Raw genomic sequence first — 18,077 nt, 5'->3', positions numbered from 1 at the left:
AAACAGAAACAGGAGTTCCCGTTGTGGAGTAATGGTTAACGAATCTGACTAGGAAGCATGAGGTTGCGGGTTTGGTCCCTGGCCTTGCTCAGTGGGTTAGGGATCCGGCGTTGCCGTGAGCTGTGGTGTAGGTTGCAGATGTGGCTCGGATCCCATGTTACTGTGGCTCTGGTGTAGGCTGGTGGCTACAGCTGCGAATGGACCCCTAGCCTGGGAACCTCCATATGCCGTGGGAGTGGCCCTAGAAAAGGCAAAAAGACAAAAAAAAAAAACAGATTCAAAGACTTTGAAAACAAACTTACGGTTATGGAAGGGGAAAGATGGGGGGGGACGTAAACTACTATTCGGATTGGCATAAACTACTATATAGAAAACATAACTATGAAACAGTTAATAAAAAAAAAAACAGTTAATCAACAAGGACCTACTGTATAGTACAGGAAACTCTATTTGATATATTGGGTTTTTTTGTTGTTTTTTGTTTTTTTCTTTTTGTCTTTTTGCCATTTCTTGGGCCGCTCCTGTGGCATATGGAGGTTCCCAGGCTAGGGGTCCAATCAGAGCCTACACCAGAGCCACAGCAAAGCGGGATCCAAGCTGTGCATGCAAACTATACCACGGCTCATGGCAAGGCCGGAACCTCGACCCACTGAGCAAGGGCAGGGATCGAACCCGCAACCTCATTGTTCCTAGTTGGATTCGCTAACCACTGAGTCACAACAGGAACTCCCAGCTATTCAATATATTGTAATAACCTCTAAGGAAAAATCTGAAAGAGAGTGGATATACATATAACTGAATAATTTTGCTGTATGCTTGAAAATAACACAACATTGCAAATCAACTGTATTCCAATATAAAATAAAAATTAAATAACAAAAAACAAGCAAAAAACAAAACAAAAACCTCATGCTATCAACAAACCAAAAAATCAATAATGGACATACACACAAAAAGAAGAAAGTAACCCAAAATAACATTAAAGATCGCCCTCAAATCACAAAGGATGAGAACAAAAAAAAGGAACAAAAAGTTTGAAAAACAGCCATATAACAATTACCAAAATTGCCATAAGTCTATACCTATCAATAATTACTTTACATATAAATAGACTAAGTGCTCCAATAAAAAAGGCACAGGGAAGCTAAATGGATACAAAAATGAGGCCCATACAAGTGCTACCTAAAAGAGACATGTAAGATCTAAAGATACACACAGACTGAATGTGATAAGATGGGAAAAGGCGTACGTAAATACATAATGCAAACATTAACAGACATAGAGGGAGAAACTGACAGTAATATAGCAGTAGTAGGGGACTCTAATATCACACTTGCATCAATGTACAGAATATTTGGGCAGAAAATAAATAAGGAAACACTGGACTTAAATGACATAGTAAACCAGATGGATTTAATAGATATATAGAGAACATATTAGTATAGAACATCTACCCCAAAGTAGCAGAATACACATTCTTTTAAAGTGAACATGGAACTTTCTCTAGGACAGATCACTTGACAGGCTACAGAACAAGTTTCAGTAAATTTTAGAATGAAATCTGGTATCAAGCATTTTTCCAACCACAATGCTATGAAGCTAGAAACCAAATTCAAAACCATGAAAGGGAGTTCCCATTGTGGCTCAGAGGTAATGAACCTGAGTAGTATCCATGAGGATGCAGGTTTGAACCCTGGCCTCGCTCAGTGGGTTAAGGATCTGGCATTGTCATGAGCTGTGGTATAGGTTGCAAACATGGCTCAGATCCCTTGTTGCTGTGGCTGTGGCCTAAGCTGGCAGCTGCAGCTCCAATTCGACCCCTTGCCTGGAAACTTCTATATGACATAGTGTGGCCCTAAAAAGCAAACAAACAAAACCAACAAAACAAAACAAAAAACCCTGCAAAAAACATACATCATTTGACGACTATACAATATTCTATTAAACAGTCAATGGGTCACTGAAGAGGAAATCAAGTTATACCTGGGAACAAATGAAGATGAAAATACAATGGTACCAAATCTGTGGGATACAGCAAAAGCAGTTCTAAGGGGTAAGTTTATAGTGATACAAGCCTATCTGAGGAAACAAGAAAAATCTCACCTAACCTAACAATACACCTAAGGGAAACAGAAAAAGAACAAACAAAACCAATAGTCAGTAAAGGAAATAAATCACAAAAATCAGAACAGAAAAAGACTTTAAAAAAAAAAGGCAAAGATCAATGAAACAGAAGAGCTGATGTTTTTAAATGGAAGCAAAATGGATAAACCTTTAAACATATTCAAAATGAAAAAAAAGAGAGGGGTTCAAATAAATAAAATATAAAATAGACAGAGAGAAGTTAAACTGATAGCATAGAAATATGAAGGATTTCAAGAGATTATTATGAACAATTATACACCAATAAAAAAGGACCACCTAGAAGAAATGCAAATTTCTAGAAATGTACAATGTCCTAAGATTGACTCAAGAATACACAGAAAATGTGAACAGACCAAATACCAATAATAAAATTGAATCCATAATCATAAAACTTCCAACAAACACAAGTCTAGGGCCAGATAGCTTCATAGGCTGAAGTTGACCAAACATTTAAAGAGTTAATACCTATCATTTTCAAACTAATACAAAAAAAACTGCAGAGGAAAGATCACTTACAAATTCATTCTATGAGGCCAGCATCACCCTGATACCAAAATCAGACTAAGATACCAAAAAAAAGATAATTACAGGCCAATATAACTGATAAATATAGATGCAAAAATCCTTAACAAAGTATCAGCATACCAAGTTCAATATTACATTATAAAAAAGATCATATAACATGAGCAAGTGGGATTTATCATAAGGATGCAATAATTTGGTATCTGGAAATCAATGTGATACACCACATTTATAAACTGCAGAATTCAAATAATATGACCATTGTAATAGATGCAAAAAAAAGGCTTTGACAAAACTATGTCTAGATACTCATATTGCAACAGAACAAAGGGTGGGGGAAAAATGTATGCATGTAAGGATAACTTGATCCCCTTGCTGTACAGTGGGAAAAAAAATAAAAATAAATAAATTAATTTAAAAAATTATCAAAAAGAATAAAATATTTACAAATAAATACATTTAAGGAGGTAAAACACTCAACTCAGAAAACTGTAAGACCACTGATAAAGGAAACTGAAGATTTATCAAATGAATGGAAAAATACATCATTCTGATGGAATACAAAAATGACCGTACTACACAAGGGAAGCTACAGATTGAAAGCAATTCCTATCTACCACCAATGGCATTTTTCACAGAACCAGAATAAATAATTCTGTAATTTACATGGAAACATAATAGGCAAAACAATTTTGAGAAAGAAGAACAAAGCTAGAGATATCATGCTCCCTGATTTCAAACTATACTGCAAAGCTATAGTAATAAGAACAGTATGGAAGTGGCACAAAACAGACACATAGATCAATGGACAGAACAGAGAGGTCAGACATAAACCCATACTTGCATGGTTAATTAATCTACAACAAAAGAGGCAAGAATACACAATGGGGAAAAGACAGCACCTTCAATAAATGGTGCTAAGAAAACTGGACAGCTACATGCAAAAGAATGAAAGAACCATTTTCTCACACCATACACAAAATTAAATTTAAAATGGATTAAAGATTTAATTGTAAGACCTGAAACCATAAATCTCCTAGAAGAAAACCCAGGCAGGAAACTTTGACACCCGTCTTAGTATTATTTTTCAGGATCTATCTCCTCAGGCAAAGACAACCAAAGCAAAAATAAACAATGGAACTGTACCAAAATAAAAAGATGTTGCATAGCAAAAAAAAATCATCAACAAAATGAAAAGGCAACCTACTGAATGAATGGAAGAGGATATTTGCAAATTATATATCTGATAAGGAGTTAATATCCAAAATGTATAAAGAATTCTTAGAACTTCATATCAAAGAACCAAAAAATGCAATTAAAAATGGGCAGAAGATCTGAATATACATTTGTCCAAAAAAGACATAGACTGCTAACAGACACATGGACAGATACCTCCAATCACTAATAATCAAGGAAATGCAGGGTAAAACCACAATGAGATATCACCTCAAACCTGTCAGGATGACTATTATGAAAGGGATGCTAGATAGCAAGTGTCAGCGAAGATAAGTAAAAAGGGGAACTCTGGAATGCTGTTACTGGGAATGTAAATTGGTGCAGCTGTTGTGGAAAATAGCATGGAGGTTCTCAAAAAATTAAAAACAGAACTATAATCTGATCCAATAATTTTTCTCATTCCTGGTCATTTGTTCAATGAAAACAAAAATACTAATTTGTAAAGATACATGTATCCCTATGCTCACTGCAGCAATACTGACAAGGACCAAGATATGCAAGCAACCTAAGTATTCATTGATAGATGAATGGATAAAGGAGAGGTGGAGAGTTTCTGATGTGGCTCAGTAGGTTAAGGACCTAACATTTTTTCTGTGATGGTGTGGGACTGATCCCCAGCCTTGCTCAGTGGGTTGAGGACTGGCATTATCACAAGCTGCACAACACGTCCAGATATAACTGGTGTTGTGGTGGCTGTGGCAAAGGCCCCAGCTGCAGCTCCAATTCGACCCCAACTCAGGAACTTCCAGATGCTACAGGTGCAGTCGTAAAAAGAAAAAGAAAGAAAATGTGTATATATATATATATATATATATATACACACATACATACATACATACATGTACACATATGTACATAAAATGGACTATTACCCAACCATAAAATAAAAAAAGAATGAAATCTTGCCATGGATATAGAGGATATTACAATGAGTGTAATAAATCAGACAGAGAAAGACAAATACTTTATGGGTTTACTTATATCTGGATTCTAAAAAACAAAACAAATTAACAATAAACAAACAGAATCACAGTTTTAGGGAATAAACAAGCAGTTGCCAGAGGGGAGGGGTTGGTAAGATGAGAGTAATAGGTTAGGGAGACTAAGCAGTGCAAACTCTAGTCACAAAGTGAGTGAGATATAGTTATATTATGAAATGTACAGTGTGGGAATTAGAGACACACAATTATAATTATGTAATATCTTTGATGACATATTATAACTAAAATTCTGTGGAAAACATTTGGAAATATACAGAAATACTGAATCACTATTTTATATTCCAGAAACTAACAAAGTGTGGTAGGTCAATTATACTTCAAAAACAAATTCTTAGAAAGAGAGATCAGGAGTTCCCATGGTGGCTCAGTGGTTAACAAACCCAACTAGTATCTATGAAGACGCAGGTTCGATCCCTGGCCTCGATCAGTGGGTTAAGGATCTGGCGTTGCTGTGAGCTGTGGTGCAGGTTGCAGATGTGGCTCAGATCCCAAGTTGCTGTGTCTGTGGCATAGGCCGGCAGCTATAGCTCCAGATTCGACCCCTAGCCTGGGAACCTGCATATGCTACAGGTACGGTCCTAAAAAGACAAAAAAAAGGAAAAAAAAAGAAAAAGAGATCAGATTTGTGGTTATCAGAGGTAAGGAGAAGATGGTGTGGGAACTGGATGAAGGTAGTCAAAAGGTACGATCTTCCAGTTAAGTAAACACTAGGGAGGTAATGTGCAACACAATAAATGCAATGAACACTGTTCTAAGTTATACATGAAAGTAGTTGAGAGAGTAAATCCTAAGAGTTCTCAAATTGAGAAAAAATTTTTTAAATTTCTTTAATTTTTTAAATTATAGGTTAAAAAATGAAAGATGATAGATGTTTACTATCTTAATGTGATATTAATTTCATGATGTATGTAAGTCAAATCACTGGGCTGTACACTTTTTTTTTTTTTTTCCTTTTTATGGCTGTACCTGCAGCATATGGAAGTTTCCAGCTAGGGGTCAGATCGGAGCTGCAGCTGCTGGCCTATGCCAAAGCCACAGCAACATCAGATCCAAGCTGCACCTATGACCTACACTGGAACTTGTGCCAACACCAGATCCTTAACCCACTGAGTGAGGACAGATATAGAACTACATTTTCATGGACACTATGTTGGGTTTTTAACCCACTGAGACACAATGGGAGCTCTGATGCTGTATACCCTAAACTTATACAGTGCTGTATGTCAATTATATCTCAACATAATTGACAGAAAACAAATAAATAAGTGAACCCTGGAAATGTGGGGGGAAAGTTGTTTTTCACAATTAAGAAAATAAAGTCACAGAAAAGTAGCAAAAGTCATACTTGATATAAGAATTACATCCATAAAAAAAACCCCTTACAATTCAATAAGATGACAACCAACCCAATAAAAAATTGTGCAATAGTTTTGAATAGACACTTTACCAAAGATACACAAATAGCAAATATAAATACAAAAAGATGCCCACTAATTAGTCATAAGGAAAATACAAATTAAAATCATAAATTAATACCACTATATACTCACTAGGATGGCTAAAATTAGAACTCAACAATACGAAGTATTAATAAAGTCATGGACCAGGGAGAACTCACAGACTGCTGATGGGAATTCAAAATGGCACATCCACTTTGGAACACAGTTTGGCAGCTTTCTTACAATGTTCATGATATACATACAACTCAGCAATCCCACCCCTAGGCATTTTTTCTCACATGAAAACATATATTCTTCACAAAGAGATTTATAGTAGAATGTTCATAATAGCTTTGTCAAAAATGCAAAAAACTGGAAATAACCCAAATTTCCATTACCTGATAAACAATTATATAAACTGTGGTTTATCCATGAAATGAAATGCTCAGAAATAAAAAGGAATGAACTAGTGATACATGAAATGATACGGAAGAATCTCAAAAACATTATGCTAAGTGAAAGACACAGAAGAATACAAATTACGATTCCATTTATATGAAATATTAGAAAATGCAAAGAAAGCAATACCATTTTGCATCAATGTGCAAAGTAGATCAGTGGTTGTCACGAGGTAGAAATAAAGACTGACTGTAAAAAGTCAAGGCAACTTTTTGTAACAATTAGAGTGTTGTGATTGTGGTGGGAGCGTCATACTGAATATATTCGTCAAAGTCCATTAAAATATACACTTAAAATTAACGATTTTTTTTTTTTTTTGCCTTTTCTAGGGCCACTCCTGCGGCACATGGAGGTTCCCAGGCTAGGGGTCCAATCGGAGCTGTAGCTGCTGGCCTACGCCAGAGCCACAGCAACGCGGGATCCGAGCCGCGTCTGCGACCGACACCACAGCTCATGGCAACACCGGATCCTTCACCCACTGAGCAAGGCCAAGGATCGAACCCGCAACCTTGTGGTTCCTAGTCAGATTCATTAACCACTGAGCCACGACGGGAACTCCAAATTTATGAATTTTTAAGTGTAATTATAATTCAATAGAACTAATTTATTGAATTAAGGCTAATTATTCTTTTAATTTTGATATGGGAAAGCCGTGTCAACATGAGAAACAGTCCTTGTGAGCTTCACTATTATAACTATACTATACAAAATAGTGAACATGTTTGTTATGTTAAAAAGCTAAATGTAGAGAGAAGAACGTCTTCAACAAAGACTATAGAAAGCTGAAGTAAAAACAAAACAGAAATCCTTCAATTACAGAAACATAATAAAAAGTCTCTGCTGAAAGAAATATAAAATAAAAGATGATTTGCGACTTTAAGATACAAAAACAAAAGCATAAAAATACAAGGTCGAAAAACAATGTACAGAATTCTCTGACTCCGGCCTTTACACATATAGAATGAAGAAAAGAAAATTCTAGAAAAATGAAGCTTGTGCTTGCTTACTCTTCGTCTGGGCTGGGGAAAGCCATCTCTGTGTCGCCGCCTTGTTCGGGAACGAGCCTGGATTCCCTGTCCTTTATTCAGTGGGTCAAAGGATTCTATGATAGCCAGGAGAGAGCATAATGTGAGGTAAATAACTCATAGATTTAAATGAAGGCTTAGACTGGGGGGAGAAGATATCAGGTAATCATCATTATATTCATTATTTTCTTTCTGATAATATATGGAGTTTATTTATATTTAAGGAAACAAAGGAGATAAATAGAAACCTCATTAACAATCAAGAAAATACCCCCATGATTACTGTGGAAAGTTAAAAACAACAACAGCAACAAATAAACCCTTAATAAAGAACTACAGTATGAATTAATACCTTCAAAGGCAGGGACCACTTGTGCCCTAGATTGTTATTACACATTAAAACTACTGATTGGGAGTTCTGGTTGTGGCTCAGCAGTTAACGAATCCGACCAGGGACCATGGGGTTGTAGGTTCAGTCCCTGGCCTTGCTCAGTGGGTTGGGGATTCAGCGTTGCCGTGAGCTTGGTGTAGGTCGCAGGCGCAGCTCGGATCCCGAGTTGCTGTGGCTCTGGTGTAGGCTGGTGGCTGCAGCTCCGATTGGACCCCTAGCCTGGGAACCTCCATGTGCCGCAGGAGCAGCCCAAGAAATGGCAAAAAGACCAAAATAAATCAATAAATAAAACTACTGATTAAGAGTTGTACCAATCTTCTAATAAAAAAGACTTTCAGGAGTTCCTGTAACGAATAGGACTAGCATCCATGAGGACATGGGTTCGATCCCTGCCCTCACTCAGTGTGTTAAGGATCCAGGGCTGCCATGAGCTGTGGTATAGGTCACAGATGCAGCTCAGACCCACATTGCTGTGGCTGTGGTGTAGGCCAGTAGCTGCAACTCCAATTTGACCCCGTAAGCCTAGGAACTTTCATATGCTGCAGATATGTCCCTTAAGGAAAAAAAAAAAGAAGATTTTCAGCAGACAGGCTTTACTGCACAAACCTGATGGAAAATCTGCTTCCAGGTCCTGTTCGGTTTCCCCTTTTGAGAACTGCTTTACTTCTAAATCAGTCTCTTGCACAGTATTGGACTTTAAGGCATAATGATTCAATTCTTCCTCCCAGCTATGTGGAGTAGATACTGCCTCTGACTCAAGATCACCACTGTAAGTACTTCCTTGGTCTGAAATATATAGAAAACAAACAAGCCTTCAAAATGATAAGACTCGACATGCTCAGAAACCTCCCTGATACTGAATATCAAAAACTGAGATATAGCTGCTGGACAATTACCTAGATACACTCAAGAATGAAGTCAGGAGTTCCCATCGTGGCACAGTGGTTAACGAATCCGACTAGGAACCATGAGGTTGCGGGTTCGGTCCCTGCCCCTGCTCAGTGGGTTAACGATCCAGCGTTGCTGTGAGCTGTGGTGTAGGTTGCAGACGCAGCTCGGATCCCGCGTTGCTGTGGCTCTGGCGTAGGCTGGTGGCTACAGCTCTGATTCGATCCCTAGCCTGGGAACCTCCATATGCTGCGGGAGCGGCCCAAGAAATAGCAACAACAACAACAAAAGACAAAACAAAACAAAACAAAAAAAAGAATGAAGTCACTTGTTCACTAGTCTCACAGAACTGGATTTATATTCCTGGTACACTTTAGTGCATTATTTTAATTAATCCTTAAAACCAGTACCTGAGGCAGCTTTTATTAGTCTCATTACAAGTTAGCACACAATCATAGATATCTGATGCCTCCTACAAATAGATAAAATAGCAAATATTAAATCCAAGGATATTAACACTTTATGGGTTTGTATCACCAATAGGAGACAATATTTCTAAAATTCAAAATATATTTATGTTAGATACAGAAGGCACAGCCATCAGCCTTTAAGGACAATGGACACGTCTCTTCCATACTCTTTTACCACTTCCTGCCAGGTTGGCTTTACCATGTTTTTGCTTACTTCTATCGCTCCTTCATTTTCACTGCCCAATAGTATTCCATTGTAAGAATATGCCATAATTTATTTATCCATTCTATCATTTATAGCTGTTTAGGCTGTTTCTGTTTTTTTGCTATTATGTTATAAACATTCTTTTACATGTTCTTTTTGCACCATGTGGATACATTTCTTAGGAGCACAATGGGTAAAATCATAAGATAACTCTTTCAAAGTAGTTGTAGCAATTAACTCCCTCCTGCAGGGTATCTGTGTTTCCTTTGTTTCATACCCTTTTGTTATTTTCAGATATTTTAATTTTGCAATCTGGTGGATGTATAATGATGTCTTATTGGGGTTTAATTCACATTTTCCAATTACTAATGAGGCTAAATAACTTTTCATATTGTTTATTGGCTATTTGAATTTTCCCTTTTGTGAATTTTCTCTTTGGTTAGAGTTATTGGGTTGTCTATCTCATGTTAACTTTTAGGAATTCATTTATGTAACAATGACATAATGTTGCAAATATTTTCTCCCATTTTGTGGCGTCTCTCTCCACTGTTTATCTAGTCTTTTGATGAACAGAAGTACTTAATTAAATATATATATATGTGTGTGTATTTATGATTACAAACCTTTTTCAAATATCTTGGTGTCTAGAAAGAGCTCCTGTTCAGAAGTTTGGGATCCTAAAGAAAAAGCAAAGTAAAACAAAGTCAAGTTTTATGTATACATAAAACAAACTGCATCTCAAATGAAATGACAGCATTATGGATTTCTACATAACTTGCCTTCATATGCGGTATTCATTAATAAAAATTAGGCAATTAGTGATAAATACATTTAAATTACAACTGATTACAAAGTTTACACTTCTAGAAAGAAATATGAAAGAAGTCATGGCAAGAGCTACTTTTTTTTTTTTTGGCCACCCCATGACACATGGAGTTCCCAGGCCAGGGATCAGATCTAAGCCACAGTTATGACCTAAGCTGCAGTTCTGCCAACAGCAGATCCTTAGTCTAATGTGCTGGGCTGAGGATCAAACCTGAGTCCCAGCACTCCCAAGAAGCTGTCAATTCTATCAGCAGGAATTCCAAGAGATACTTTTATTTTGGGTTCTTATGCTACCTGAAATTCCTTTTCTTTAACCACAACACACACACACACAATATTTACTTACTGACAGGTTGACAAATCTGTTTTAAGTTTCTTTTTCCTCCCCCCAATAAAATGTGCTTTACAACTGCACTAGAAAGCCAAAAGACTTAGAATATAAACACATCAACAAATGGAACTAAAAAGAACAAAGTTCTATTAATTACAAGTTATTTTATTTATTTTATTGTGTGTTTTAGGGCCACACCCGGAGCATATGGAAGTTCCCAGAATAGGGGTCTAATTGGAGCTACAGCTGCTGGCCTACACCACAGCTCATGGAAACGCTGGGTCCTTAACCCACCGAGCAAGGACAGGGATCAAACCTTCGTCCTCATGGATGCTAGTCAGATTAGTTTCCACTGAGCCACGATGGGAACTCCCTACAAATTATTTTAAAATTAAGCAGTTTAAGGATTCAAAGTATTAAGAAGCCAATTTTTTTATTTTTTATTTTATTTTATTCGGGGGGAGGCACCTTCAGCATATGGAAGTTCCTGGGTTAGAGGTCAAATCAGAGCTGCAGCTGCTGGCCTTATACTATAGCCATGGCAATACTGGATCCAAGCTGCTTCTGTCACCGACACTACAGCTTGCAGCAATGACGGATCCTTAACCCATGGAGCAAGGCCAGGGATTGAACCTGGATCCTCATGGATATTAGCCAGGTTCTCAACCCACTGAACCACAATGGAAACTCAATTTTCTTAAAAACCAAAGCAAATTGCCTCTTTTCCCTGAAACCAAAGATAAATGTATCAGATCCTTTCAGTCTTAATTCATTTCCCCCCCTTTATATTTCTATACCATTTGACTTTAATTACACTATAATTAAAACTATTTGTGTTGAACAGTTTTTCCATCTGGCTCAAGGCAAAGTCACAGTAGCTCTACAGAGAAAAAAACTTGATAAATGTTGACTATTAATGTGAATGGAAAAGCCAACTTAAAATGAGGTTTATCACCATGAATTGCTTGAACTTCCAAACTAAGTTGTCAGAAATTAGAACATCATACATAGGGACAATATCCTAAGACATTAACATACACATATAAATGTGTCACAATTATGAGATTATACACTAAAGCGCATTATAAGATCAGAAACCATGTGATAAAAGCAAAAGGTCTTTACCCATTTCTCAGAGCATGTTTTAAAAACTTACTGGCAACACAACAGAAAAGTTGTTTTCAAATGCTTACAGTGTTCAGAAAATCATCTAGAATTTATGATACAAAATCAGGACCCAGTTGCTAATCACGGAAAAAAGAAAAAGAATAATTTCTCACCTCATCAATGACAGAGGGAAAAAAACACCGCAAAAATCCATCTGTACATTTCAACTATCTTAAACATCTTCCTGTGCTTGTATCTCTTATTATATTCAAAAACCAAGGGGGTACTAATTAAGGGTAGAAACTGTCTCTAATACATATTACTGTGTCCTGGCTAAAATCATGTGCTTTGAAGTCAGACAGACACAGATTCTACTTCTGGTTCCATTACTGTCTATTGTCTGCTAACCACAGCAAGCTTATTTTCCAAAAGAGGAATCTCAAGTAAACAGTGCCTCCCTCATGGGTTTGCTTTGAAGATTAAACAAACTGAAACACATATTGTATTTAGGACAATGTTCAGAGCATAGTAAACATGTAAGTGCTAACTAGTGATATTATCATTATTCTACACTCATAAAATGAAATTTACCTATAGGGTATTTTGAACCAAATGGTTTTCCATCCTAAGGTTCTATTTATCTTCTACCAACATGCTGACTATTATACAACAGGACAATTACATGATAGGATATTATATCTGGGGTCCATGGTTTTGACTACAGGGATAAAACCAGAACATGATCATGAAACATGGATGTATGTGTATTTTTTTGGAATCGTTAAGAAGTAAACGCTATATGGATATTCGGTTTCCTTTGTAAAAAGGATACAGCTTTCAGAGGCATCAACAAATTCAAGAAACCCACAGACTTGGAATTTAAACACAAAGTTTTTAGAAACTCCCTGACTGCCTAATACTTAAAATTACTTGAGCTAACTGAAAATTTGTAGGTGTGTTTCTTTTTTAGATTTAAAATTATACCAACCTCCCTGAGATAGAGTCTTCTCCTTCTCTTCATCTTCTGCAATCATTTCTGCCATCTCAAGGAGATCGGCTTCAAAAGGATGTGAGGGAAGCTTTTCCTTAATGTCTTCAATACTCTCAGTGACTTTATCTTCATTTTCCATTGAGGATGGAACAAGCATAGGGACAGGCATCTGAAAGACCAAGGACAGACTGACGAGTTTCTTCAGCAGAGGTCTGTCATCAAACCTATTATTTGTGAGATCATTTAAATATAAAAATAATAAGCAAATTCAAGGTATCCCCTGATGATAAAACAGTCTTAATAGTTTGTTTTTGTAAGATTACAGCCATTTAAATAAAAACTCAGTTAAGTGTTTTCCTGGACATTTAACAAAATGTGTCTCTGAATATACTAAAAGAATAATTACTTAACGCATTTTTTTGTTTGGTTTTTGATTATATTTCTTGCTTGGTATTTTCACACAAATGTTTCTCTTAAGAATTTAGTACCAGGAGTTCCCATTGTGGCGCAAGTTCAATATCTGGCCTCGCTCAGTGGGTCAAGTATCTAGCATTGCTGTGAACTGTGGCCATAGGTCGCAGACATGGCTCAGACCCCGTGTTTCTGTGGCTGTAGTACAGGTCAGCAGCTGTAGCTGGGATTCAACCCCTACCCTGAGAACCTCCATATGCTGCGGGTGCGGCTCTTCAAAGCAAAAAAAAAAAAAAAAAAAAAGAATTCAGTACCAGTTGTGGCTCAAGAGTAAAAAACCCAACTAGGACCCATGAGGACATAGGTTCAATCCCTGGCCTCACGCAGTGGGTTAAGGATCCAGTGTTGCCATGAGCTTTGGAGTAGGCTGGCAGCTGCAGCTCTGATTTGACTGCTAGCCTGGGAACTTCCATATGCTGTGGGTTCATCCCTAAAAAGACAAAAAAAAAAAAAAAATTCAGTACCAAGGAAATACATATTTTCAACAGAAAATAGTGAGAACCTTGTAAATCACAAAATTCCTCTCTTCACCCTTGTTAGAATCTAGGATTCTAACACACATACACACAGTATCTGATCTTTTTCTATTTGAGTGGTCTTACTGTGTATAAAATGTTGTAAAAAGGCTACCTCATAACCTTCCTCTGAGAAGGCAGGTACAAATAGAAGGAGTCCTTTATATGCTCCATATTAAGGAATGTAGTAAAAGTCAGGTGTATTTTACCAACAAACAAAAAGTTTTTTAGGGAACTGTCAAATCTTAATTGAGGAAAATGTGCATGCACTATATTAGCCTTAATCTCTAAATGATTACTCACTGGAACTGGAATTCCAAATGGAACTGGTGCATACTGAGTATAGAGATGAAGAGGTATAGGTATAAACACTGGTACTGGAACTGGCACCACAATAATTTGGGGCTGAGTTGGAGTGTCTTCTAATGGGAAAAAAAAATCCACAAAAACAAAGAAGGTTAGAAACAACACTTTAATTAGGAAAAAAACTTCAGGCATATAAATATTTCATAGGTCAAACGAAGTGTAATTTCACTTTTAAAAAATTCAAAGCATGCAGAGATATATAATTTAAAAGGAATATAATCTATGATACTAGGAATTCAGGGAAAGGAAAAATAGGAAAGAAAGGCTTGCATATAATAGCACTAACAATAAATGGGCAACACAATTATCAATGATATGAGGACATAATGAATGAAGGATATAATCTGCATGGCTGAATGGAATAGTGATCTTAAAAATATAGAAAATTTAATATGAGTAAGTAGTATATGTTATAAAGGAAAGTGAATGATTAGAAGGGCCATATTTGTAAGGCTGTAATGCACATTTAAAATCATTTCTAGGGATGGACCAGGGATTTGAGAATGGCATATCAAACTGAGGTATATGGAATGACTGGCCAATGGGGACCTGCTGTAGTATAGCACAGAGAACTCTATGCAATATTCAGTGATAATCTGTGTGAAAACAATCTGAAAGAGAATGGATGTGTGTACATGTATGACCGAGTCACCTTGTTGCACAGCAGAAAGTATCACAACCTTGTAAATCAACTATACTTCAATAAAACTTAAAAAAATTATAATACTGGAGTTCCCGTTGTGGCGCAGTGGTTAACGAATCCGACTAGGAACCATGAGGTTGTGGGTTCGGTCCCTGCCCTTGCTCAGTGGGTTAACGATCCGGCGTTGCCGTGAGCTGTGGTGTGGGTTGCAGATGCGGCTCGGATCCCGCGTTGCTGTGGCTCTGGCGTAGGCCGGTGGCTACAGCTCCGATTCAACCCCTAGCCTGGGAACCTCCATATGCCACGGGAGCGGCCCAAGAAATAGCAACAACAACAACAACAACAACAACAACAAACAAAAAGACAAAAAAAAAATTATAATACTGAATACTGCTAAGGAGGTAATGAAAAAATCATTTCTAGTAGACAGTAGGGAACTACTGCAAAATGGTTGGAACAGAGTAATGTAATGAAAATGGCATTTTAAAATATTAATTTGGCTGCAATCTTCGCATGGAATAAAAAGTATATAAAGTGTATAAAGTAAAGTGTGAAGGCAGGAGGCAAATACAATATGTAGAGCTAAGATGTTGACGGCCTAAACTAGGGTGGTTATGATACCTGCAAAAAAGGAATAAATAAAAAAGTAATAAAATTAAAAAAAAAAAGAGTTCCCGTCACGGCCCAGGGGAAATGAAACCGACTAGGAACCATGAGGTTGCAGGTTCAATCCCAGTCCTCATTCAGTGGGTTATCCAGCGTTGCCTTTAGTTGTGGTATTGGTCGCAGACGAGGCTCAGATCTGGTGTTGCTGTGGCTGTGGCATAAGCCAGCAGCTATTCTTCTGATTAAACCCCTAGCCTGGGAACCTCCATATGCCACGAGTGTGGCCCTAAAAAGCAAAAAAAAAAAAAAAAAAAGACAAGTAGATGTTCTAAGATATTAAAAACATAAAATAGAACCTGAGAACTAACTTAAATATGACTAGGGTGGGAAGGATGGAGGTAGGATTCATTCGATTATTTAAAAAGTATCTAGAGGAGTTCCCGTCGTGGCACAGTGGTTAACGAATCCAACTAGGAATCATGAGGTTGGGGGGGGGGGTTCGATCCCTGCCCTTGCTCATTGGGTTAACGATCCGGCATTGCTGTGAGCTGTGGTATAGGTTGCAGACGCGGCTCCAATCCTGTGTTGCTGTGGCTCTGGCGTAGGCTGGTAGCTACAGCCCCGATTGGACCCCTAGCCTGGGAAACTCCATGTGCCACCGTGGGAGCAGCCCAGGAAGTGGCAAAGGGACAAAAAATAAAAAAATAAAAAGTATCTATAAAGTCTTTTCTGTACGCCAGAAAAATATGCTAGGTAATTATAAAAGCATTAATGTAAGAGAAAAGTAATGCTAGAGGAAGTGACAAGCTGACAATCTGACTAGGGTTAGCAGTGGAAAATAATATGGGATCAATTTTACCATGGTGCAGTGGACATAAAAACAAGTTATCTGATTAGAGATGTTTGATTACCAAGCTACCTAATACTAAATTAAGTAACTACTGATACAATAAAAATACAGAGTTCCCTTGTGGCACTATGGGTTAAGGAGCTGATGTTGTCACTGCAGCAGCTCCAGTTGCTGCTATAACATGAGTTTGGTTCCTGGTCTGGGAATTTCCACATGCCATGGGCACAGCCAAAAAAACCCCCACAGGACTAAGTCATTTATAGCCTTGCTATTCAACTTTATCCATGGACTGGTAGCACTAACATCAACCAGGAACTTAAGCGATGCAAAACCTCAAGTCCACTGAATCAGAATTTCCTTAACAACATTCCCAAGTAATTCATATGCATATTGATGTTTGAGAAGTACTAGCCTAGGGGATAACATTCCAGATGTGGGAATCTAGATTCCTTTCTATTTTAAAACTAGGAATTTCAGATGATAGCATGAGGAGTTCCAGAGACCCATTCCCTAGGGAAATAAATAAGCAAAGCTGACAAAAACTTAAAAAATAATCATTTTGCGGTTCTCTAGTGGCACAACAGGTTAAAGACCCAGTTTTGTCACTACAGTAGCTTGGGTCACTGCTATGGCATGGGTTCAATCCCTGGCCCAGGAACTTCTACATGCTGCAGGTGTGGCCAAAAAAATAAAAAATAAATAAATAAATGGAGTTCCTGTCATGGCCCAGGGGTAACGAACCCAACTAGCATACATGAGGACACAGGTTTGATCCCCGGCTTTGCTCAATGGGTAAAGGCTCCAGCACTGCCATGAGCTGTGGTGAAAGTTGCAGATGTGGCTCGGATCCCAAGTTGCTGTGGCTCTGGCATAGGCCAGTGGCTACAGCTCTGACTGGACTCCTAGCCTGGGAACCTCCATATGCTCCAAGTGCGGACCTAAAAAGACAAAAATTAATAAATAATAAATAAATGAAATTAATAAATGTTTAAACTTTTGAAAAATTGTCCTACGGGTATAAGCAAATGGAGAAACATTTATTCAAGAAAATATAATAAATTCAATAAGAATAGTAGGAGTCTATGACATGTTGTCTACCACCTGCTCCATATCCCTACCTCAAGCTAGCTCATCATGACAGGAACTCCACTGTGGATGGATGTGGCCAAAAAGATGGGCTCCCCTTTCTTCAGCTCCTAAGCAAGAGTTACTATATCTCACCAGAAGGGGCAGGCCACCATCATTTCTTATCCATTCTAACTTCATGTTAAAAAAGGTTAATTTCCCCGTGAGTACAGCTTCCACCCACAAAGATTTACTATAGGAATAACAGCCAAGAAAACTAGCGTCAGAGCTACCTTCACCCCAGATCACCTTGCAGGGCAGAGACTGCATGATGGGAGAGGGAAGCTGAGATCAGAAGCTCACATCTTGCCCATCACCCAGAAAAGTAGCAGTTCAAAGAGGGGAAAGGCAGTTCATAAGAAAAGAAAGCCCTGGAGTTCCCATCATGGCTCAGCGGAAACAAACCTGACTAGGATCCATGAGGATGCAGGTTCAATCCCTGGCGTCACTCAGTGGGTCAAGGCTC

The 18,077-nt window shown here is 37.8% G+C and overlaps 1 protein-coding gene across 8 annotated transcripts in view; it reads right to left on the bottom strand.

Annotated features, from left to right (window-relative positions):
- The window catches only part of ZMYM4 (zinc finger MYM-type containing 4), a 165,590-nt gene that overhangs the window by 35,463 nt on the left and 112,050 nt on the right, over positions 1-18,077 (bottom strand). For all 8 annotated transcript variants that reach the window (XM_047793301.1, XM_047793299.1, XM_047793298.1 and 5 more), the window contains 5 exons: positions 14,325-14,443; positions 13,033-13,204; positions 10,405-10,458; positions 8,825-9,004; positions 7,810-7,904 (listed from right to left, as the gene is read on the bottom strand). In XM_047793301.1, the coding sequence (XP_047649257.1) occupies positions 7,810-7,904; positions 8,825-9,004; positions 10,405-10,458; positions 13,033-13,204; positions 14,325-14,443 (620 nt within the window). The remainder of the gene's footprint in view (positions 1-7,809; positions 7,905-8,824; positions 9,005-10,404; positions 10,459-13,032; positions 13,205-14,324; positions 14,444-18,077) is intronic.

The sequence above is a fragment of the Phacochoerus africanus genome, chromosome 8 (genome assembly GCF_016906955.1).
Source record: "Phacochoerus africanus isolate WHEZ1 chromosome 8, ROS_Pafr_v1, whole genome shotgun sequence".
NCBI lineage: Eukaryota > Metazoa > Chordata > Mammalia > Artiodactyla > Suidae > Phacochoerus > Phacochoerus africanus.
The sequence above is the reverse complement of the archived record's forward strand: the minus strand, read 5'-3'. Positions and strand labels throughout refer to the sequence as shown.